Source organism: Mizuhopecten yessoensis, unplaced genomic scaffold (assembly GCF_002113885.1).
Source record: "Mizuhopecten yessoensis strain PY_sf001 unplaced genomic scaffold, ASM211388v2 scaffold7283, whole genome shotgun sequence".
Taxonomy (NCBI): domain Eukaryota; kingdom Metazoa; phylum Mollusca; class Bivalvia; order Pectinida; family Pectinidae; genus Mizuhopecten; species Mizuhopecten yessoensis.
The window spans coordinates 2,062,468-2,089,177 of NW_018406970.1; the positions used below are offsets into that span (position 1 = coordinate 2,062,468).

General features: G+C 35.7%; 1 protein-coding gene across 3 annotated transcripts in view; it reads left to right on the forward strand.

Moving 5' to 3' along the window:
- The first annotated feature begins 1,162 nt into the window (after positions 1-1,162).
- The window catches only part of LOC110453393 (short transient receptor potential channel 3-like), a 69,288-nt gene continuing 43,740 nt past the window's right edge, over positions 1,163-26,710 (forward strand). Inside the window, exons 1-2 of one of the 3 annotated variants that reach the window (XM_021502321.1) lie at positions 1,163-1,409; positions 20,680-20,769. In XM_021502321.1, the coding sequence (XP_021357996.1) occupies positions 1,383-1,409; positions 20,680-20,769 (117 nt within the window). In that variant the 5' untranslated portion in view covers positions 1,163-1,382. Of the gene's footprint in view, positions 1,410-6,541; positions 6,677-20,338; positions 20,770-26,710 lie in introns of those variants that run through there. The other 2 variants (XM_021502319.1, XM_021502320.1) reach the window with 2 other exon arrangements.

The window sequence follows — 26,710 nt, forward strand, 5'->3', positions numbered from 1 at the left end:
AGATGAAGCAACCAAAAGACCTTTCTGACATAGAGTAACATCCCCTGTCAAATTATCCATATGATTTTCGGCCTTAAAATTAAACACTCACTTTGATTCTGTCAACATAGTTCCCTTATAGCAACATCGGTAAAGTGTAGGCTTTGCAATATAAAGGTTTTGAGTTCGACCCCTGCAAACGTTGAACAACTGTAATTCTTTTAAACGTTTGGCAACATGTGGTTTTTATAGAATAGGTCATTAGAAAAAGAATCAAATAAATATTTTGCAATAGTGATAATTGTAATAATATCGTTGTTATTGGTGATACCCTTTGCCTTAAAACAGTCTTAAGCGCCATGTTCCTATAGCGTTACGCTTGAAAGCAAGGCTGCGCGCCATATGGAATGGGGCACTAAACGGAATCGCACCGCTTCCTGCTAACATCTGGTAAGATTTGCCTGCAAAATTTTATAAGATGTGTTTTTAAATAAATATCTTAGTACCATCGTAACGGTTTATTCTGCCATCGCTCATGTGACTAAGGCTAGGAACTCGGTAAATTTTAATGCAGTAAATGGGAAGAACCATTGTGATTAGTCAATTCAAAATTGATACTCCACAGTTACAGAATAGTTATTATTGAAAGCTGTTACAGCGTGAAAGATATCAGTTTGAAAAAAATGATAGAAAGAAATACCTTACCCTAGAATTTTTATTTAAAATATAGTATATATGCTATATAAATAGTTCCTGTTTAGTAAAGAAATCGTGCCGGTCTGATTATGTACGCGACAATGAACGCCCTAATTCATCAGCATTACCGTATTGGCCTATTTCGTCAATATTCATGCATATTGCCTTTCTAGTTTGGCAGCATCACCACTGTCAGAACATCAAGCAGATAGTGTGACGTCACAGAATGAAAGGTCTTTATCCATGTGTGGCTCTGGGAAAACATGTATTATCAAAGGAGTACGTACGCCACAGTAATATACATAATACACTCTGTAGCCTGTGTATCTACATGAGGCTTACATGTTTAAACGATAATGTCGCATCCCTAATGCCGTGTAAATTCATTATACTAAGTAAACACCACTGCAATAGTAACCCTCTAAATGCCACATTATGTTTCCCTGAAGCTAAAAACACGAGTTGGTCATACAGCTTTTTCATAAGGCGTCAGTCACTGGTGTTAGCGTGATGGATTTCAAATGACAAGCGCCATGGCAATGGTCATCCAATTATCGGATAGCACGTACATTGTTAGGACACTGTAATACACGGACCTTGATCAAAACAATATCTGGATGGTCAACTGTGGTACTGTTTAATACCGTCTTATACGACGCTGTCGTACCTTGTTGAACAGTGGTGTCAGGCAGTTTCTAAGGATCACCATGAGCATCAAGTATGAAGCCGACGAGGTAATTATATATGGAGCAATTCTACCACGAGTGATGGTTGGTTCTCGGTAGAAAATTTCCGAATTATGAAATGGCACTAGGTTCAGTTAACACGTGACCTTTATATAAAATGAAATTAATTATCTCCAATTAAACATCATATCAACTCATTTCAACAATCACTCGAAGGGAATTTGTTCCTTGCAGAACATTCGTATTATGTTTGAAATGATATAATTTGCCCATGATGATTTCGGATGATAAGAAATCATGAAGCTACAGTGCAACTTTAATTCACGCATGCAACTGGAAAGCATTGCATGTTATTTTTAACGAATGAAAACTTTCCAAATTAATACATGTGTAACGATTGGTGAAATACACGTAAATTATGATAGAATTTGGGATCCCCAACGAGTGATGACTGGTTCTCATTTTTTTCTTAATCGAGATATTAAATTTTTAAATTTCATAATGACAAGAGATTTACCGATTGTCTTTTTGACAAATTTGAAAGTTAATTAAATGAATTTTTTGGAATTTTTCTCCGTTATTTGGTAAAATATATGTTTCCCTTGACAATACATGAAGTCTGTTTCCAAGTGGGAAACAATTGCGATGAATCATAACGTCACAAGGAAAGATGACGTCGCAAAACATTGTTACGTGTTGTCATAATGATAAGCTTGGTCAATGAAATCATGTTTAGTGTGTTTCCCGCCTGTGGTAACCATTTCACCATCCTTTAGCAGGTTTTCCCATTGAGTCGTTATTAAGGAACCCGATATCGGTTGCCTAAAATATAAGGGTTTCGAAGTACATATGTGATGATAAAAAGAAGATAGGGGGTTGCGTTTCCTTGATGCATCATGTAAAATGGCGGCAATCAGGTAAAGTTTACTTCGGCTTCTTAAATGACAGGTTTTGAGTACATATGAATGCTTATAGAGACATTTTGTTCCCTAAAATCCAGACTCTGACCAGAACGACGACTAAATGCAAATAAAGAAAAAAATCCCGAAAATATAATTCAATAAGTTTATGAAAAGTTTTTGCGAAAACAATTGTTTTTTTTAAACAAACAAAAAACAAAACAAAATTTAATCGTGAAATTTGAATTGCTGTTCCAAATCTGAATACTTATATTAAAACCGGGTTTTGTTGTCGTTTCATATTGAAGGTCAAGATGTAAACATCAGTCAAACTCTAACCCTAACCAAAAACGGAGGAGATATCACATGATTTAGTATATGATTTGTTTTTTCTTTTTTAAGTTAACTAACTGCATTTTCTGTAAAAAAAGACTTTCTTCCAATTTAATCCACCGGTATTTGTGGGGGTTCATGGTGCTTTTCTCTTTATTTTGATCCTTGCTTCCTTTTTTATCACTTTTAATTTCCGTTTGATTTCTAGGCTGATGCCTCAAAGATACATTTTCCACCTCAAAGCTTATCCGTGGAAACAGCTATAAACAAATCCTTTGTTTCCCTAATGTTATGTTTAGCAATCCATACTCACCGGAAAATCGGTATATTTATTGTTTTTTGATAAATGGTCACTTGTACGGGATCCAGTCAATTTTAACATTATCTCACAGATTATGCGAAATCGGATATTTTCTTGGAGCCCAATTTTTGTTGTTTACCAACAAAACACCATTTGGTGGGTACATGAACTCGTGGATATTGAGCACTCACTCATGTAATTACTTCGTGGACCTATGAATTCGTGAAAGAACATTACCCAAGAAATCAACTCAATTAAACAGACACACGAAAATTACTGTACTTACTACCAGAAATAATGATTTGATATTCACAACTCAGCAGAGAACCTGGCTGTGACGTATTCTATTTTTCTGCTGAATCATCGGTCGACTTCTTGAAACATCGTTTGACATTTGAGATCACAAGCCATATCACACAATGAAGCAGTGTAATCAATATTTCCTTCTTTGGGAATTGCATTTCCTTTCGTCTTTTGTTTTGCATGTTTGGTATACTACTGAGTTTGAACCTCATTCAACCTACAATAGCACCAGGTTTCACCTATGTTTTGTTGTTGTGAGGTGAGTGTTCTCTCAGTTCCTTGTTTGTCTTTGTAAATGTCGACTTTTGAGGTCAGATGTTGTTGTCGTTATTGGTTGTTAGGGTATTTGTTTGTGTTTTGCTGTCGCCACGATAGATTGTCGTTATTGGTTGTTAGGGTATTTGTTTGTGTTTTGCTCTCGCCACGATAGATTGTCGTTATCCTCGGCAATCAAAGCTTGTTTGTCGACTTATGATTTTGTTTTTTAAGGAGCTTCCCCAGTAAATAAGTATAGCATTAGTGTTCATAGTGAGTGGTAGTCATCCATGATAATAATTCTCTTTTAGGGAGTTTATTTTGGCACTAAAACAGCTAAAATGTTCGGCTTCCTGGCCTTGTTTATTTGAACTGGCAAGATGGACCTAAAAACAAAACCGTTTCACCAACCCTTGAAGAAACAGGCACATCTTAACTTTAAGTTAAGAACGTTATTGTTTATAACAATTTCTTACATTTCACCGTTAATTAGATAACAAAAACCAACAAATTATACACAAGCTGTTAATTTCAAGATACATTGTATATGGTACAGCACAGCATAATATATAGAAAGTAAACTCGGCGGTCTCGTCATCTGTTGATCCATCACTGCCATGTGAAATTGACATGAAATGTGATGGATACAAGTAATATTGAACATGTGATAACTTCAATATATTAATACACTGATTATAATCCATAGTTTGTACTGACCCTGACTACGATCAGGTGTGTCATAAACACTCTATCTCTCTGCGGTATTGTATGCATTTATAATACTGCTCTTAGTATCTGCTGGGATTTTTTCGTGATACCGAATCACATAATCACCTAATACATTTCAGTTATCAGTGGACGTGTCGCAATTATGGACTAATGATATAAATTTCCGTATACGAACCGGGTCTAGGGCTTGGTGTGGAAGGTCAGACGGGTTATTCGTTTTTTTTAAGTATTAATTACTATGTGAAGCTATATACAGATATACATTAAAATCATACCGGTGTGCTAAGCATGCAGTTTGAACAGCGATTATCAATTATGTTATTTCATCCATATTTCATAAAACAGAATTTTATTTAAAATTGTCATTTAGATTTTTATTTTTTCGAATTAAGATCGCGATGATCGAGAAGTGGTAGAAGGGGCAATGTTATTGGCGTTTCTGCTGCAAATAGAGTTGGGCTAATCTTACTGCTGCAAATAGAGAAATGCCAATCTTACTGCTGCAAATAGAGAAGGGCTAATCTTCCTGCTGCAAATAGAGAAAGGTTAATCTTACTGGCGCAGGTAAAGAAGGGCTAATCTTACTGCTGCAAATAGAGAAGGGCTAATCTTACTGGCGCTGGTAAAGAAGGGTTAATCTTACTGGCTGAGGCAGAAAAGGGTCAATCATATTGGGAGAGGTTATTTTATATAGAGTTTAACGTCATATCAGCAGCTAAGGTCATTTGTAGACGTGCCCCCCCCCCCCCCCCCCCCCCCCATATAGGATGTGTGTACATGCATGTGTAAATGTGTAACGGAGTCAGGTGATGTTGCCAAACTTTAGTCCTTCACATTAAGCTTTCTATGGGTGTCTGCAAGGACTTGTAACCCCGTTGTCATTATGCTGTGACATAAAATATTGTCCTGCTACTGTGTCCTGGCAACGACATTTAATGAGATTGCACTGAGTGATCTCAGCATCTGTGAACATCGTCTCAATATGACCTTAGCTGATGGGAGGACGCCAAACCATCAGCTTACAAAACCAAAATAGGTAGCTAAAGAGGTGCAATAACGATAATCAAACGATGAAGGGCTTTTCTTCCACCCTTCAAAAGTGTGTCTCCCGTTTTAACCGGGAAAGATCAGCTTGTCACTTGCGGCGGACATTATTTATAAAGGCATTAATGTGTTGTCCAAGATAGGACTTTTTTGGCCCCAAATCCATCAAAATTAAAAATCTTCGATAGAACTTTCAAATGACAGTTTCTTTAATTTTGAGTACTTCCTCGGTACTATCATGTACCCAATTATTTGTGTTTTCAATTATGGCTGCCATGGTAACCAGTTAATATTTGCATAAATTAATAAAATTTGAATGTTCAGTCAATTTTGACAGGTTTTCACCTAGTTTTTCTCTTAGCTATTATAAAGCGCACTCTTGAACAAACTATATAATTATCCTAGAGTGGTATTACAGGTGCATACGCATTTTCCTTTGATATTAAGTTTGTTCAAGTATGCGCTCTGTAGTTTCCAGGGAAAAAAACTATGCAAAACTTTTTCTAATTTATGCAAATTTGAACTTGTTACCATGACAAGAATGATTAGAAATACAAATAAATATTTTCATGACAGTATCTTGGAGGAATACATAATTAACGAAACAGTCGGTTGAAAGTTCATTTAAAGGTATTGAATTTTGATGCATTTGGGGGCCAAAACACGCCAACTCATACATAGTCTTTTTTAAAGTTATTGATACTCTATTTTTCAACGATATCGAAATTTTAAAGGCATTTTGTTTGTTTTATCACTTCCATATTTAATTTCTGGAATCTTCTTCCAACATAGGAATTCCATTGGGCGTTACTCTGTTGCACCGTATGACCTATAGTGTGTGTGTATCGTACTGATGAACGGCAACAGCGGTAAATGTCGAAGGAAATCATAGGTGACCAGGGGCTTTCAAAGACTGGTTAGGTTGACATTTATTTCTCTGAAGAAGAATTTTAGCATTTCCTTCCGAGTTAAATCATTTTTCCAGTATCCCTTCAATGTTCGAACAGCTACATATAGGTATATTGTGTAATGGTTTTATTTATATCAGTGTTATTTGGGAACAAATGTATGGCCTTCCACCTATTTGTAGTGTTTTATTAAGACAATATTTGAAAAAAACCCATCAATACCAGATAGGCCTGGTGTTTGTTTACATTGAAAGACTTAATAATAAACAGTAATTACCCTTGATCAGGGTGTTCACGGATCTTAACGAGCACGCGACGTAGCTGTATGCTTAATATTTCATGTATGACACCAATCGCATATCATCATTTCCTATGTTGTATGACAAAATATTGTTTGAGCTATTTCAATTAATTCTGAATTGCTTTTCATTGAAATTCTAAATGGGGAAAAATAAATGGGCACGCCATTCTGCGACAAAGGGTGATAAGGACAGTATCGACAGAAATGGATCAGAAAGATGGCGGCGCCAATCAGGTATTACGGTAAGTCTCGCAAAAAATCGTAGAAAGTCTCGCACACAATTTTTAAAATGTTCACACAAAATTAAAGTCAATCGCACCGAATTATTTTAGTTTTGTAGTGAATTGAACACGGTTGTGGTAAGACCTTCTATAGTTTTCGCACTAACTTTAAGTAAATCTCGCTAAAACTCGTGATAAGTCTTACATAAACTTGTATGTTTTGAACAGTCCTCCGATCACTTTTACTTTCAGTAACAAAAAATCTTATGTCTTCATTCACGTTGTGCCCCCGGGGTAATTTGCTATGTAGCGAATGTTTCCGTTTTAATGGAGAATTCTGATAATGTTTTATAAAAAATGTTGCCTGTATTAATATTGAAATGACTAACCTTTTCTGACTTTAAACTAAGAGTTCACACGAGTTGAGATATGATTTTTCAATGTTAAGCTCGGGAAACCGACCTTCATTGTTATGCGACATTTATTTAAACAAACTTTCCCATCATTGATTATTTTACACAACCTCTGTAGCTCTCAGTGTCACAAGATTTAGCCACTAGCTACGTCGTTTATGCTATTACCATCAAACTCAGATGATAAGTCGCTGTACATTTGTTTAACCTAGAGCTAGCATAGTTGAATTGAAAAAAAAACAGGATTTGAATTTTTGTAACAGCATAGTACTATATAAATATAATATATACATTTATTTTTGTTCTGTACTTGTAGCAAAATATACAATATTTTCCTTGATTTAATATCTTGTACTTAACGTTATGCCTACTGAAAAACTGTAAAATTATAAAGATCTGAGGTATAAATATTTATACATTTTTTCTTGATATGATTTCGAAACAGACATTTTAAAATTAAGTGAAATCCGTTTTCAACCGAAGTACACAGGGAACACAATAAATTAAGTAATTTAATCTGATTACTTTATCCGAAAATCATCTTAAAATCATGTTACGATAATCCTTTTATTTCGCGTTTACAATCAAGCTCTATACATAAACAAAATTCGATAAGATAATAATTTTTGTTTTACATAATTAACCTCATAAAACATTAAATTTGTATAACAATTTTATGCTCATTTATCCAAAAGTCTTTGTTCTATGGATTTAAAGGTACTTACATTTGCTTATCTCTGACACAGCTAATTTCAATGCAGTTTGAACATTTTACATGCGATTTCAGCTTTCGTTGAATGTATATATTGTCTACACCATGGCAACACATCGCATATTTTATACAATTTAACGCCCATCCATCTCTCACGCTCGGATACAGCCTAATATAATTTGCTTTTTTATACAATTTGTAACTTTTACATACCTTCAGCTCGTAACTAGCTATAATCCTTAATTTTCATTTTCATGGTAGGACACCTACCAAACTCTCAATATACAAAAACTTTTAAATTTTTATCTAACCATTAAGTGTTCTTGTTTCAGTTTTTAGTGTTATAAAAAAAACGAGAGGTACTTTCTGCTATAATAGGAGGTATGTGGAAACCTATGTATCATATACTTAGCGTTGGAACTCTACCAAGCTCACAATATACAATAACTTATTATCGAAATACTAAAAGTTCGTGAAAACAATATGAGAGACACTTTTTCTGTATCGGGAGATTTGTGGAAAACCATCGTTTCTGAGAGTGCATGAATTCTTTGTATCTGTACCCGTAGAAACATTTCTTAAGCAAACTAGTGTGATAACACTGTCTGAGTGTTTCAATCTTTAATCTTTTGTTACTGCTAATGATTTTTACTACATCAAACGTTGTCAATAAGTCTGGTTAATAGCAAGATAAAAACACATAATATCGTCAGAATTAATATAACCCATTCTATTGTGTAGTTTATTTAGCTGTGATCCTCGTGAAATGAATATTAATGTACAATAACAGGTCATTCATTACTCTTTTATTCTATCGCTATATTCAAAGCACGTGTTAATTTAGTCCTTTGCATACTTAAAGATAACTTCGTTTAAAAAATATTAAATTGCTTCTTGTAATCACTGGTTAAGAATATTATGTGAAAATGTCAATAACTATATTGGCCCCAAACAGATCGTTTGTATGGTATATTGATTGCAAAAAGGTGATTTGGATGAATAATCGCTACTGTTGGAATCAAACATAAACAGGTCACATTATACAGCAATTTAATGCATCAACGTGTATATGTAGCAATTGTTGTCAGAATAAAACACACTAGCGTCACTTTATAGTCGAACTCTATTTATTTTTCATGCGATATGCTCTTTGTAGTTTTTAATTTGTTTCCCACTGTGAATATCTTGTGTGTTCATATTATTGAAATGCACGAATTAATTACAATATGATATAAATTACCTGTCATTACACAAACACTCCCAGACAATACCGAACCAGACGTTGGTGGGAGTATTATTGTGCGTTTGGTATAATGGGAGATACTAATACAGGTTGCTTAAACGGTAGGTTAAAATAAAGACAATACAGGGTCAGTTGTTGGATAGGTTTGATACAGTTGGAACATGCATCAAGTGTGACAATCGGTGACCTCTATTAAAATGTTGATACCAAAGGAATCGGTACAAGACGATACATATGCCTGGTTTTACACAGTTGGCGTTAAGGGAGATAATTCAGGATCAAGGCCCAATAGTCATTCACCCATTCACATTCCCAAGCTAAGATTCTGTGCCCTAGCTTAGTTCCTTGTTCCAGTGATAAAGTTTCTTTATATTCACATTATGTAAATTATTTAAGAAGAATTGTGAACAGACTTATAGCGGAATAGTGTTTCATTGTCAAGACACGGCTTGTTGTCAGTGCCATAATATATATATGCAAGTTACAAGAACGTTGGCTTTAGCCCAGAATCCATGTTTGAGCATGATGTCGGTCTTATTGCTATATAATTGGTTTCCATGATAACAATTCAGGAACATATGTTCATATGATGATTAAATGTTTGGTATCCAAGGAATCAATACAAGGTCTGACGTTGATAGTATTATTGTAGTGTTTGTTTCAAGGGAGATAATTTAGACACAAAAGATATTTTGATGATTGTACGATAGGTTTCCACGAAGTAAATGTAGTACTAGATGCTAGTATGATTCATGGGCGGTTGGTATCAAGGGACAGACTTCTTTCGGATCAAACGTTGGTTCGATTATAACACTTGTTGCATCAAGGGAGATAATTCAGGACTATACTTTGATGTGTTTATTACCCTTTTTATCTAAAGTGAGACAATGCAGGACTAGACTGTTGTATGATGATTAAAATATTGGTTTTAAGGAAGAAAATTAAGGACCAGATGCTTTGCTTGTGTTTTTACGGTCGGTACGGTATCTAGGCGAACAGGTCAGGCCCAAATGCTGGTATTATTGTTATGTGGTATGTTATGATGGAGACAATTCAAGAAAAGACGTTGGCATTATTACAATATAGGTTGGAATTCAGGAAAACAATACAGGACCAAAAGAGGTAGTACAGGAACAGACGTTGTATTGATGGTTCAAATGGTTGATATCAAGGCAGAAGATTCCGGACCAGGCGTTGGTGCGATAATTACACGGTTTGTATTGACTAGTACTGGGCCCAGTTGTTCAAAAATCACTGTTTTACAACATTTTTCAACCTTTAATAATTTCGTCAATACAAGTACATTTACTCTACTAAATACTTGATATCTAGAAAGTTTCAACTCGATTAATTGATACATAAAAATTGAAATTTGCGCTAATCACTGATTAAGCTAACCACACTTTTAACAACTGGGCCCAGATCACTAAACTTTGTAAGATTATTATAGGGTTTATATCAAGGGAGGTATGACTCTTATACGTTTAGAAGCAAATATAGCAGTTTAGGACTCGGGGTTGGTACGACAAGTATATGGTTTGTATAAAGGGAGGCAACCCAGGACAGAAATGGCAAAACGAATTATTGACTGCAGTTATAAGCAGAGACAATATGTGACCAGACGTTGATACAATAGCCTGAGAGTAATTATGAACCGCAACAAACGGTATTACGATGGTTAGACGATTGGTGCCAAAGAAGACGATGTAAGACAAAAATATTGGAAGCATTTTCACCGGAGGACCTTCTTTCTTGGAAAAGTGCCCGATGTCTTCCGAATAACGCGCTAGATATATTGTCGGAATCAAGGAAGACCATACTAAGCCAAAATATGATACAATATGTAAAAGTTGGTGTCAAAATGGCACGATATGTTCGCAAAGTATTTCCACAGTCTGAAATCGATATGTCACTAGAAGTATAACTGTGTTACACTTCTAGTCCAACGTTTACTTTCTATGAAGCTTGGCTTATTTAAGGCCTGTTTTGTATGGGGATTAGATAAATGCTGTATCTTGGTTATGATCCTGAAGTTCTTCAAAACTGTAGCAAATGTTATTTCATGAATTTTCATTTCTGTAAATATATCGCTGGGAATGAAAATTCGAAATTTGCTAAATGGGAAATGGAAAATCACTTCTATATTGTGAGAATAGTCCAGCCAACGTCATCAAATGTCTTTTCTAACCATGCGGTTCGTCACATGACAATTGCTAACTGGCTTGATAGAAGTCGTTAATGTTGCCAGGGGTACACCAGGTCACCTGTACCGGACGCCATACATTATAAATGACAGCTATTGAAGCGTGTTTTTTACTTCTGGGATACAGATAATTCCGAGCGTGCTCTAGTAAGCTTTGTTCATCATCAGTATGCGTTACTGTACAAGCACAACGTTTGACAATGTTGTTATATTTTTAGATTTAAGGTGTTACCGTTTGTTCTACTTGAGGGCGTTCATGTCCAAATCTGCACATATGTTATTACCTGGTAATCGGTCAGAGTTAAATCATTTAATTGAAATCTAATCTGTGACAATTGCTTTAGATGTAGCTAGAAATTAGAAAAACAAATCCCTGATTTCAGGAAAAAATGACTGCTCCGGATTCCGGAACATTATTGCAAATAAGGAAATATAAAAAAAACCAAATCAACAAGGTTAAGTTACATTTAGCTTTATGTTTTTCAATCAATTTTAAGCTTCTTTTCTCAGCAATTTAACACTATATTCAAGAAAAACCTTAAAGGGCGTCACGCAAGTTTGTATTGCTGTATATTGAAAGCAATAATTCGGAGTTGAATTCGGAAGACTCTAGTCTGATATCGTAGAATTTTATGAAATACTGAAAGTTGTACAATAGATAACTGTCTGAAACCTGAGTCTTTTTACTCGTATTTTATCTGTTGATTTATTATATTTGGTCGAAATGTATATAATACAATCTGTTCTGCCAAAGATGAAAAGTCATTTGTTGGGGTAAAAAATAAGAACACACAGCCTTATTCTGTGACGTTGAAACCATTTGTGTTTATAAAACTTCCATATTTAGATGTATAGCAAGCCAGTTTGACAGCTTGCAACGTCTGGCATTTTCATCAATCACAATGACATTTCCAGGCATGCTTTCTCAGACTACGTGCTATGATATTTCACTGAATAAGAAAGTAGGCAAGACTGTTTACTATTGGAAAAGGGAATTAATACTCACGAAATTCAGTTGTCACGTTTGCAAGTAGCTACTGTAGCTACTGTAGGTGACCGTTTATGTTCTTCAGTAGGTTAATGTCAAGATATAAATTTGAAAAAAATCCATAAAGCTTGGTTATTTTATGATATGTTTTGGAGCATAAATATTTTGGAAATACTTTTCAAAATTGTGGTGTTTTTTTACATTTTTAAATTCGCAATAACCGCTGCTGGTAAGTATCACGTAATATTCCTGTAAATCTATGTATAAATATGTCGACAAATACGTTGCAGTTATAAAAGACGTGCAATATACCTGGGTCGACAAAGGAGCTTCTAATAGAGGGGGTTGTCCTAATGGTTGATAGTTGGACTTGGAAGTCTTGGGTCAATACTAATCATTCGGTTACGAAGTGATGGCGATCAGCCCTTGTTGTGTAAGAGGATTGTTTTTTGTCCATTTTTTTTTTTTCAAACATTTTACTTCCCCAGCACATTTAGTATACTGTCGAGGTTGGGGAGCCCCGGGATCAGCATCTTCACACTCATGTGTCCTTATACAAGAGGGCTATCATACTTTCTTTCATACTTACTAGTTATTTTATCAGTATTTCTTTATTTTCACTGTCTTCTTTAACATTTATGCTTACATTCAAACTTACATTCAAAATTAACGTACAAATTATCCTCACATACATAACAGCATACAATCCCTTTGCCGCGCCTCCAAGTGAATTACCCTGTACTGGGCCTCACTTCCGGAACAAGTCGGCCTTGACATTGATTGGATCAATACTAATCATTCGGTTACGAAGTGATGGCGATCAGCCCTTGTTGTGTAAGAGGATTGTTTTTTGTCCATTTTTTTTTTCAAACATTTACTTCCCCAGCACATTTAGTATACTGTCGAGGTTGGGGAGCCCCGGGATCAGCATCTTCACACTCATGTGTCCTTATACAAGAGGGCTATCATACTTTCTTTCATACTTACTAGTTATTTTATCATTATTTCTTTATTTTCACTGTCTTCTTTAACATTTATGCTTACATTCAAACTTACATTCAAAATTAACGTACAAATTATCCTCACATACATAACAGCATACAATCCCTTTGCCGCGCCTCCAAGTGAATTACCCTGTACTGGGCCTCACTTCCGGAACAAGTCGGCCTTGACATTGACTGTCCATTCTTGAGTTTCTAGTGAAGTTTTTCTTTTTTATTTGAGTTGGTATTTTCGAATTTCGAGTGAACATTTTCGAGCTTTGAGATAATTACTTCAAGTTTCGAGCTGTTTTGTTTTTAGTTTCGAGTGAACATTTTAGTTCACAAAACTCGACTAAAAGTCACTCTAGTTTTTAAAGTACTGCGTTTGCGCTTGGAAATGGGATATCTATAACTGGGTCGTACCCAGTGTGCTATGTAGTGAAGATAGTGCTGTCATTAAGGTCTAAGCTATATATGTATATATTTACATTGTAAACTGGTATAATTTGGAATCCTGAGCAACGGAAGAATTCTCCAAACCAAATATGGTTGATATCCATCACTTTGTTCAAGAGAAGAGTCGTTTAAAGCAACATGGCGTAATTGCCCAACAGCATACTTCATATAAGTCAATACTGTTTGTTTATTTATTATTTTCTTATTGCATTATTGATTCATGGTGACTATTTATCTCTGTTATATGTTGTGATATGTTAATTTTCATGTTCTGGTCCTGATACCGGGGCGGATCGCCATGGCAATTTGACAAATGTCTTTGTCTGGACTGTCGTTATGACTTCTTTGCCCATACGCATCCAACCAACGTTTGTTTGTTCGAATCCTTTGTACATATTGGATCATACTGTCGTTATTACTTATGAGACCTATATATAATTGCCTTGGCTATTGCTGTACATTCGAAGGTGCTACGGTCAAGTAGGAATTTAAGTTTCCTTAGCATAGCAAGCCTTTTTGATGCTTTCAAAATAACATGTTCTACATTAGCAGTCCAAAATGAAGTCAGAGTTGAAATATACACTATATAGATGTTTAACTGTTATAACATGTTTGATATTCTTTTTGTCCGTACTAAGCTGAAGCACCCCGGTAGGTCGGGGATCGAGGCGACCAATGCGTTAACCCCCTGCAAAATTGGTGATTTGCTTTTGTGTCCTCTATCTGGAGACACGAAAGCGACCAAAATAAATGTGCTGTACCCATTGCAATATTTCGAATCTTTATATTGCTCTCTACTTATTTGTATTCCTCAAACAACAATGAATGCAGTAATTACTGCCTATAAATGGCCCCCTGGCGACTATCGTACCTTATGGATAGCCTACGACGTAGGCGCTGCTATATCGCTAATACGGCGGGAAAATCGGAAATTGTACATCATAACATGACAGAGCGTTACATTAATGACACATCCGATTTTGACAGGTTTATTAGATCTTTAACAACAGGTTCTTATCTGAAACAATCGATATTTTTGTTTAAGTCATGACTTATCCAATCTGCCTTCCCCGGGGGAAAGACTAGACAATGGAGCCTATGGCGGTTAATGTTATATTCAAAACGATCTTTACTTAAAACAATTTACTTTGTGATTGAGGAATGTCTGTTAGAGATCAAGTTTATTCAGTCAATATTTGCATGTGCTGACAAAGGGGACGACATATAAATAGCATTTTTCCTAGTGCGATTAGAAGGTCGATATTTTGGTCATAAGTGTGCCCTGCGGTTTCGTTGCCACTACCGTGGTTATGAATTTGAGTTGAGGATTTGATATCTGTGTATAAATATTTCCTTCATTGATATTCTGCTCTAGTGGTACTGATTTTGAGCTCAAAGTATGGTTTTGTTCATACTTCAAAATTCCCATTTTTATGTATTAAATTCCCAATTATTTGTGTCTATACTCTACTCATTAATAGATACGAAACCTTATACTCATGATTCCCAAGATCACGGTCATGGTTTCCGATTCATCAAATACAGCATAGGTCTATTAATATTTATGCTCACACAGCCAAAATTATTATTATCAACGGATTATTACAAAAATAAAAAGGATTATAACTTTCACAATCAATTTTAAGCCATAAAATAAAGTTTCAATGATTAAATAAAAGAAGGCAGCACATTTTAAAATCACGTGATAGCAATATTACGTCTCTGGGAGATTTAGATATCGGTTTCTAAGGTTACGTGACCACCTTGTGACAAAAATTAATATGGTATTTGCCTTAGAAAATGTGAAGAGACCACCTACGGTCACCCTGGATTCTGATGAGCTGTGCTTTAATGGAGAGTCACCTTGCGTATAGGCAAATCATTCAATGTCAATTAATCCAGCTCATTGTCTGTCTAGGCGGTATACATGTAAATCAATACATATAGCTTAGATACTGCAGCTGAACTTTGGACAACGGACAATAAACAGTTAGATATAAGAACAATGTTGTTATCGTACCTGGGCGAAAAACAATCTAATCCGAACTACCATTTAATTAGAATGGAACCTATCTAAGTCCGTGGAATTACATACAGTACTTTATTTAAAACAAAGTATCTTTGTCCGTGAATAAGGATATTGTGATAATTTGATTTGTTCATTTATAAAGATATATATAATCAGGATGTCGGATTGATTTCACTTTTATTTACGGGAATATGTATTTATAAATATCTAATACAAACTTCGCAAGATGTAAGGTGAAATATATTGGGCCTATATATAAACATTCGCTATTTTACAATGGAAATTAATACACTGACGACATAGAACTCCATTACTATATAGTTCGACTGACTGAATTAGGCGATTCATATTACACTCAGATTAATTTTCTTTTTGGTTTTCTTTTGATTTTACTTAATTTCACGCATTGGCCATGCTCTGATTACTATCATTTAACACAAATAAAAGTGTGAAATCTTCCTTAAAACTTTGGTTTGGTTTGGTGTTATTTTGTTTAACGTCCATTTACAACTTATGTCATTTAAGGACGTACATCCATGTGTGTTTTGTAAGCGTGGGTATGTTGTTGTAATGGCCTCCTTGTGATAGCGCGTATCTGATGCCGACTTTATAGTGCTATACCACTGAAATGCCATACCGAAGGCACCCAGCACAGCATTCCTCCCGGTCACATTATGCTAAACGAGTGAACCACTTGTTACTATTACCCCAAATGCTGGAAGGTAAGCAGGGAATAACAACTACCATTTTAATGACTTTGGTATATCCTGGGTACAGAACCCATTGCCTTCCTCACCTGATCTGCGAACGCTCAACGTTAAAGCAAAAAGTGAGGTGTTGCCAAGAAAGGCGCAAGGAAATAGAAGGAAGTTAGAAGTAGAGACCAATTTAAAGATTCAAAATATTGCAATGGGTGCAGCACATTTATTTTGGTCGCTTTTGTGTCTCCAGATAAAGGACACAAAAGCAAATCCTACCGGGGTGCTTCAACTTAGTAAGGACAAAACGAATATCAAACATGTTATAACAGATAAACATCTAGGTTTATATTACAACTCTGATTTCATTTTGGACTGCTAATGGAGAACATATTATTTTGAAGGCATCAAAAAGGCTTGCTAGGATGTAAACTCCGGTGCACAAGGTTGTGAAATAAGTACCTGTACACAAGGTTATGAACTCCTATGAACAAGGTATTACACTCTAGTTCATGACGTAATGAACTTTTGTGCACAAAGTTGAAAAATACAGTACACAAGGTAGTGAACTCTGGTGCATTAGTTTGTAAACTACAATGCATCAGGTACTTAATTCTAGTACACAAGCTTGGGGGCTCCACTGGCTGCATAACGTTAACTATATATAGTGCACAACTTCTGTTAACTTTAATTTACTTTTATTGTTCACTCTTATGCACTAGGTTTGCGTGTTCAGTTTGTTCTCAACTGGATGTCATGCTTTGGTATGTTATTTGTTGGTTTTTGCATAATTACAAGAAGCCGGATTAGTGAGCGCTTGAAGAGAGATTATTACGATGATATTCTAATAAGAACTCTTAAATTTGGTATTCGTCACGTTCACAGCTTTGAACAATGATGCCTTGCCAATAGGCAATGCATCAAATATCGATTAGTTATCCCATCCAAGGATAAACACTTGTTTAAGATACAGAGACGTTCTTCCTTACTATTATGTAATGTGCTATCTCGTTCATTACTTTCCTCTGGCGGCTTGGAAAGGACATTGGAAAAATAGTTATCGCGTCCGAAAGCATTATCATTGCGTGTATTGATACGGAACGAAGTTGTATTGCGTGTGAATGTATTCTCAACTATTTTCACCATACAGATCAAAAGTAAATCAGTTATAGGGTCATAAAAAACACCTATTTCAAGTTCGGACATAATTGGGTATGTATGCAATAATGTAGCATTTGAACGCCATATTCATTGTTTTCTCGAATTCAGTTTTTTAGCTGTCATTGATACCCAATGAAAACCATGTTAGGTTATATTAAAGAACAAAGAATGGCATGGGTCCTGTGTCGACCAAGACAAACAAAGTCTTTAAAACCTATACTTGCTGCTCTATGATCGACGAACAGGTTAGCCGGGTATCAAAATAAGGAGATATTGGTCGTTGGAGGGGGATTGCCACGCAACTGTTTACTGATACGACTTTCCCAGAATGGTGCCACTTTTAAAATAGCTCCGACTAGCCCTACAAACGGGGACACAGTCTGCTTCAAAAACGTAAAATCATAACCAATGATAAATCAAAACAAGCAACTTGAGATATTTAGTTGTTTGTTTAACTTCCTAACAATAGGAAAGGCCATAGTGAGAAGGATTACCAGGGGGAAATATCCGTTCAATAAGGGCAGCAGATCAATGTTGGGTTCTTGAATATCCTCTAAGCAGAATACAGCGAACTATCCTCTATTTAGACTAGCCCCCGTTTCTAGAATATTGAATTATGTAGAAAAAAATGATAACTCTAATAATTTTGATCACTTGGATGTCGGATTATAGCCTAAGTTCTAAACTAGGGTGAGGTAAGCAAGTAGTAAAATGCAGTTGTAAAATTCTTCATAAAAACTTAGGGGCTGGTAAACAGTCTATCCTCTATTATGCAAAGGGGGGAGGGGCAGTAATTTAGTCGCCCCTTTCAACATGTAGTGGGATACCGCAGGTCTGTTCTTTCTCCGAGTCCGCATCAGGTTTACATGTTGATGTTGTTTCGTAATTCTATGAAAATTTCCGTTAAATGTAAATATTAAGCGTAGAACAACTCTCGGTTGGTATTTATATAGGAATCAAATGCTTTTAACATTCATTCTAACACGACCGCAAATAGGCTACATTCATATTGCATGAACCCCTCTAGGGCTTCTTGTTAAATACAGATGCAATCAATATGCGTTCATGTTGGCGGAGATTTTAACAAATTATGTTCAATGCATATATTTACATCATAAATTTCACAGGTATTAATGAATTAAATATAATACTTGATATAATATTTGTGATATTGTCGTTGAAGTGTCTCGGTATCTTCAGTGGTGCAAACGATATTCATGGAACAGCCTAACGTGACATAAATGTTTGCTTTTATCGAAGGACTTGTGTTACTCGAGGCGGGAGGAATACTGATGCAATAACGTTCTTAGCCCTATGAACGCATTTTTCTTTCATTAGTGTCCATATTAGGACATGTCATGGGAAATATAAATAAAGCCAATATGTACACCTTCAGGGAACTATTGATTCCATGAGGTGCGTTAGCACGTCATGTCTAACTTATAAGTTGTTGTTTTTTATGTTTTTATTTCACAATTTGTGCTTCAGTGCTGACTGATTACTGATTTTACATAAGTTTTAGTTGGCAATAACATTGATTATATGTACATCTCGCCCTTCTTCAGCTTACTATAAATGCAATAAAAAGGCTCGGCGGAAAAAATGTTCGAAGTGCTATGAAGTGCTCATTTAATTAATTTAAAAACTCAATGCTATGATAAGAACAAAAGGAAACATTGTTCACTGTGTATTTTCTAAATTTACTCATACAGTGTGTATTGATGTAGATTCATTGGATTTACAAGTATATTACCCTAGCAACAACGGCTACCGTAGTTACCATCGTAGCAACCCGCTTCGACTGGTTTTTTTCTCCGTATAGCATTATGGCACCTAACTATTTCTTTGGATGTAAATATAAGAGTTGGCCATCATTTTGACGACGTATATGGCAATATGAACGCAGTTGACAACGGACATATTCAACTGAGACGAACATATAACCATAGAATATATGCGTTGCCATCTGCGTTCATACTACCGTCAAAATGGAGTTCAATCTTATTTAAATGCCATCTTAATTTTTGTTCTAAACAGACATTTGCATTTTTACAGTACCTAAATACCAATGAAATGCAAATTCACGAATACAAGTTGCTCCAAATCAAATTCAAATGATTAAATCGTTGTTTTGTATTCGACAAATATAGCACAAATGACCAATAAAATTCATAGCTGATATGAATTCCACCTGTTGTATTCTATTATTTGTTCAGTGTTTGATAAGCATACTTAAAAATGAATAAAATGGTTGATATTTAGTATAAGATATTTATAATAAAGATACTTACATGCCAATTTCCTTGTGATTACTATACCTATGTAAATAACGGCTGTCGATTCTGGTGGAAATCAGAGCCGTTTCACTCCCGTTTCTCGTCGCAGATTGAAAAAAAAACGTAGATCTTAATGCTCAGGAGTGTGTATACAGGAATGTCAATCGTAACACGATATCCCAATCTATCTAAATAGGATATATTTTATTGACATTTTATAAGCGAAACCCGGGCAACGACAATATTAGTATTCAGGTTTTATGTCTATTTCTTTTATATCCGAAACAAGAACTATTTATGTTTGTTCATAATGCCGTGTTTGTCAATGCCTACTTGTTACTTATTATACCAAGTAAGCCGCTAGATTAGGGATGTTCAGACGCAACGGTCCACCTGATCCTCCTTTTATTTACAACACCAGGTTGCATGTCGGCTTGAAAACGCCCTGTGGTGTTTGCATGTGCGACAAGCGCAGATCAAACCGAGATCTCACAAAGTGTCCGATGCACATTAAATGTGCATATTTGTTGTGGCCGAGCTGTGCATACGAAGCGAATATTCTGTGAGAACGTACAGACAATAATGCCTTAGAGTCTGTGTTCATATATGGAATGTTTTGATTATAATACCGTAGATTTTGATTTCCAGAAATCACAAGAACCGCCATTTTGAAACATGTACTTTTGAAAAATATCTCGAGGTTGCGTGGTGAAATAATGTTGTGTAGAGAGACGACAAATTCTGAAAAAAGCATATGAAGTTGTGAACACTAGTCCGATACAAAAAACATTCCAAGATGAAGAAATCAGGCAGCGGCCATCCTGCAAGTTTTATAACTGTGCTTTCTGCCATTAAATTGCAGAAAATGCCCAGCGCCAAAAAGCGACCCTGGCGGAAAAGATCCAACAGAATGAGCTTGATGTCAAGGACTTCAATCGAATCTGCAAAAACAGTAAGTATTTGCATTTCTTCTGCATAGGATATGATGTTATACGAACGATTGGTAACTGTGATGTTGATAGTCTATGCAATCGTTTGATAATTTGTTTGTATTTAATAAGATACGTATATAAAGGCAATATTAGACAACTCCATTTAAAGGGGGAATGTACATCGTATGAAAAGGGAAACAAATGTAATGTAAATTCAAAATTAATAGGGTGCATGAGTATTGTATATGTTTACATTGAATGTAACTTTTGTTTACAATAAACAACCAAAGTTATATTCAAAACCATGTTTAAAAAACAATTCTCTGATTATTGAGCAAGCTTATAATGTGTGAATACTGTAAATGTACTCATTTTAGCGCGCTCAGATTTTAGCGTATTATCGAACGTAAACTTATAAGCGCTTTGATGAATTGGCGCAACCACAATACATGTAATTAAAACCGATATTCAGAAACTGAAAATTAGCGCAATTATAATTTAGCGAACTATATTAGGAACAAAAAGCGCTAAAATAGTATTACCGCTAAAATATGTACAGTTACAGTATATAAAAGCTTAATATGCGAAAAGGAAATTGTATTGAAAATAATAATACCTCAAAGTGAATTCTTCTGTTTTTAATGAATAACAACAGAAATGAAGGCATTGTATGTACAATCATTGCGAATACACGATATAATTTCTTTGTGATTTGTTTTTTGCACTCATTTTTTACCGGAATGAACATCTTACAGCAATAAATCGTATGACAGATTGGTGAACAAATTATTTTTCTAGTTGATGTGATTGAATTTTTATTTTGCCTTAGATGTTAAAACCTACTACTCCGATTGCCGATAACACAGAGAAGATATAGTACAGACGGCCGAATCTGAGGCATTATGTCGTCATAAGTGTGAAAAATTCCCTTTTCTCAGATATTAATATTCATTTTTAATACTTATTTTCGCAGATATTTTGTAACGTCTGGATTTTTTTTATCTATTAACTTTTTCGTCAAGAAGAAAACGACAAGTAAATGAATCAAAATCAGAAAAAAAACATGTCGTCCTTTACGTATTACAATGATCTATTAAAACAATCTATTTCAGGAAACAGAAAAATGGAGATTGGTTTGGTTTATTTTTGTTTAACGTCCTATTAACAGCTAAGGTCATATAAGGACGTGCCTCCATGTGTGTAGTGTATGCGTGCTTGCGTTTATGTATGCAGGAGACAGTGTATGTTGGGGTGCTTGCCTCCTTGTGATAGCGCGGATATGATGCCGACTTTATAGTGCTATCTCACTGAAAGGCCATTCCGAAGGCACCAATCACAGCATTCCGCCCGGTTACATTATACTGACAACGGGTGAAACAGTTGTTGTCCTCACCCTTAATGCTGAACGTTAAGTAAGAAATAATAACTACCATTGTTAAGGACTTTGGTATGTCCCGGCCTGGGGACAGAACCCATTGCCTTCCTCACCTGAGCGAACGCCCAACACTCAAGCCAAACGTGAGGTGTTGCCAAGCAACGCGCTAGGAAATAAAGACTAGTCAGAAATAGAAAGAAAGATAAAGATCCCTAATCTTGCAATGGGTGCAGCAGATTTATTTTGGTCGCTTTTGTGTCCCTAAATAGAGGACACTAAAGAAAATCCCCAATTCTACAGGGGGTTCCTGCATTAGTCGCCTCTTACGATACATGCAGTGGGTAACAGCAGGCGTATTCTTTTCCCGATCCCCCACCTGCAGGGGTGAAAAAGGGAGTGATAGAGACTTTTATGAGGAACATTTTACACATTCTGAAGTAGATATTTAACTTAGTGAACAACTGATACTAGGGTCCGTATTCCTGCAACCGTTTTCATGCTCAAGCATGGATTCTTTTCTTAAAGCAACTTCTTTTTTAACTCACTTAAATCATGTCAAACGAACAAAAAGACAAATGTAAACATTGAAAACAGTTTTCGGCTTTAAGTCTCTTTGAGGTTGTCCAAATCATTGACAAAATAAGATGTTTTTATTCATTTATAACAGTAACAAGAAATTCGGTTTGAGCACAAAGACCATGCTTTAGCATGAAAACGGTTTCATGAATACGGGCCTATAGGTTTCAAATGTGATCAATTTGATTCAGTACATACTAGCCTTTTAGAATAGTTTTTTTCTTATTTTTACCTTGTTAAAAGTAGATGTTCAATGGGGTTAAACAAGCTGTTGAGATCAAGGTCACTCTTTTCTTTGATTATTATTTTATTTTTTGAAAAGTTCTCAGCATTTCGAAATATTTTACAAAAGCAATTTTATCACTCATTTGTTTATTCTTGCAGCTTAAAGATCTCGCGTAGACCAGTTAAGGTATCTCTTACTTAAATAGAACATGGGCGATATATGCGATCAAAAGTATATTGAACTAATCATTAATACGCTAAGCTGTAAAACGCGTATACCGAAATCCAAGATGGCCACCGTTCGCCGTTTCTGATTGGTTGAGACATGTACTTTTCTATATAAGTTCATTTTAATGAAACATATTTGATTTAAGCTTTAGTTTGAGATGTTTCGGCTCATGTTTGTCATTTGCGCTTCTGATACAGTTTTGCTTTAGTGCATCCATGTTTCATATTTTTAAGTGATGGACTTTTGTCGAGGTTAATACGGTTTTTTTATAGACCGAGATAAAAGTCCTTACATTTTATATTACATACCATGTCTTTAGATAACATGATACATTTGGTATCTAAATAGTGAGAGTCTATGGGTGACTTTTCGGAACGAAATATCAGGATCTAAGTTAAGAAACATGAGGTCGTGATATAGTCACATGTTAGACAAAAATACAAGCATCGGGTCGATACGCTTAATGCATATATATTAGCGAACCTGAGACCAAAGATTTACCAATAAGAATTCAGGAAAACCAGCCCATATGTAATAAATACATATATGGAAAAACATGCATATACTAAAATAATCAAAGTAAATTTGATATTTAAACTCATTTAAAAAACGCCATAATTATGCTTTGCTATGATTTATAGCGTCATAACGTGCGTTGTGGAATATTAAAGTAATTACACTCCTACTCAGAGCTATTTCAAATAATGATTTTGAGTTTAAAACAACAAAATGAACTTCACTCAGTATAAAATAACAACAACAACAACAACAACAACAACAACAACAACAAACCCTTACGGATTGTTGGCTGATTTTCAATTTGTAAACACAATTAAAATTTCCCTATCATGATTCAACTCTTCGCTTTTACATGTGCATGTATGTCAGTATAGTTTCCTCTTTAATGCAACAGCTCAATAACAATAATAGTGTGTATCGTAGTGTTTTCAAGCGAACAGAAAAGCCGATTAAGAGATGACAGAACACGCCCAACCTGATACGATTAGCGAACATCCACATTCAATGTGTTATAATAATGTACACAGTGACAGCGCTGTACTCCGATTGCAGTCTCGTCACGTTTGCAATTCCATCTTTGCGTATTGCAGAGTTATCTTCTCTTGGGAGCAGTTATTGATTGTTACGTCACTTGTTTGTGAGAGTAACGTCATCAATTTTTGAGAAAACGACGTAATTTTCTGACACCTGCTCACAAGAGAAGATACCTCTGCAATACGCAAAGACCGAATAATACAGTTGTAGAAACAATACACACAGGGACCTGAGAGTTTTCCACAGTTTATTTTTTCAGGGTAATATAAGACGTTTTAGGGGTTCAGATTTACCTGAAGGGTTTTCACAGTTTATATTTTTCCCGGGTAAGATTAAAAGTTTTGGGGGAGGTTTAGATCAACTCTCGGTATGTACGAGAAGGGTTTTTCACATGTTTTTTTTTTTGCAGAGTAATTTTAGACGTTTTAGGGGTTTAGATCTACTCTCGGTAAAATGGCACCCCAATGTTGATATAAACCTCTCGGTGTCGGATAAACGACCCCACNGGGGGGGGAGTTTAGTACCATCAAAAAGATTGATATTTTTTCTTACATTCACATGAAACGTATTCTCGTTTTTTTAGATATGGCGTCCGTTTCGGCGTCCGTTTCTAAAACACACCATTTCGATGTTTCAAAATGTTTCTCTGTCATACTGTCATTTTTGCATATTCATGAGGATGATGAAAGCGTCGCACTATGCGAGCTGGTTACTTCACAAAATCTGTATCGGGATCACGTGCTATGTTTCAGTGAATTTCCCCTTGATCGGCGCTCGACGTGTTAAATCAGGTTACGTCAAAACAACAGATTTTCTATAACAAATTCGCAGGTCCCTGTGCAATTAGTGTACGCATCACACTACAAATACACAAATCGGCGGTATTCATCACATTTAGTATATTGGCCTTTTTTCAGGTGTCAGTGTATATATGTAACAAAACCATAATACAACTTCCATTTTATTACTTAGATGTATATATCCTTTCATAAATGTTTTCGATATAACGCCAACTGTCTCCATTGACATCTCACTTACAGCCAACATATTTCAACAATCCATTTTATTTTTTTGTTCCGTCACGTTTCATTTATGCTTCCCATTCGATATATTGCCAAATATCTTGATAGTGCCAAAATTTCACTGGACATATGTCAGATATAACAAGGTCTTATTGTGAAAATAATCTTGATTCGAGATTTATGAAACTCAGCCGGCGGTTTTCCATTCAGCCCGGCAGATATTTGATAAAACATGAACTTATATACTCTTAACATCAATGTCGTATGTGATGATGGCTCGAAAGAGAGATATCATAGTCGTGTGCCCCTTATTTAAGAATCCTTGCCCCGACTTAGTCTCGTTCAACCAGACGCTTGATCGCTTGTGCGTATAGCTTAAGCAGACAACAAGAGTCTGGTTGAACGAGACATTTCCCACTGCACTTTTACTTTTCCTATAAACAGCTAGCTCCCTTGGACTTCCGTTTTCATATAACTGTAGTACAGTTGGGCCAAGACAAATCCGTTGACCAGGAAGCGCAATTGGTTAGAGCGATAGTATAAAATCTGAACTCATTTCTGAAAAGAAAACCATACATTGCGGGACTATTGAAGTTGAAACAAACAAGGGCCGCGGTTGCCAAGTGGTTAAGGCGTCTAACATTCAGCTACCACTAACCCTCCACCACTGGGTCGCGGGTTCGATGCCTGCGTGGGTCAGTTCCCAGGTACTGGCCGTAGGTCGGTGGTTTTACTCCGGGAACCCCGGCTTTCTTCCACCACCAAAACCTGACACGTCCTTAAATGACCCTAGCTGTTAAAAGGACATAATAAACAGAGGATACCCAGCAATAGTATTTGGAATGTAATAAATATATATAAACGGGGTTAGACCTGGTTTCGAACTACGGACTTCAGCTTGATTGAGAAACTATCTGACCGACTGAGTTACCTGGTAAGACAACGGAAGGGTCCTGGCCCAACTTTGCTACAAGTTTATCCAAAATGAAATTAAGGGGAGGTTACTGTAAACACGAAAAGACACAGCGCAGCGGGACAGAGATCCTTAAGATTTTTCAATCTACGCTAACAAATTGGTAGAAATACCCTGTCTCCTGCATACATACACGCAATCACGCATACACTACACACATGGAGGCACGTCCTTAAATGACCTTAGCTGTTAATAGGACTGTTAACTCAAGCCAAATTTGTATTCGGGATTTACCTTCGAGACAATCCACAACTCGGTGTCCTATTGTAAGTGGTCTCTTAATGTAGGTTAAGTTTAACTCATTCACCCCTGAAGACACACTTGAACTTCTCCAATTCGAAGATTGGGATAGTTCATTATGAAATTTCAGGGGTGAATGAGTTAACTGAAAATTAAATGTAATGAAGAATTTTTTTAAATTGTCTGTTACAAAAGTCGTCTCTTAGGCCAAACAAAAATCTGAATTTTTCAGGTAATAAGTATGTAAAAATAGGATAGATTGGTAAGA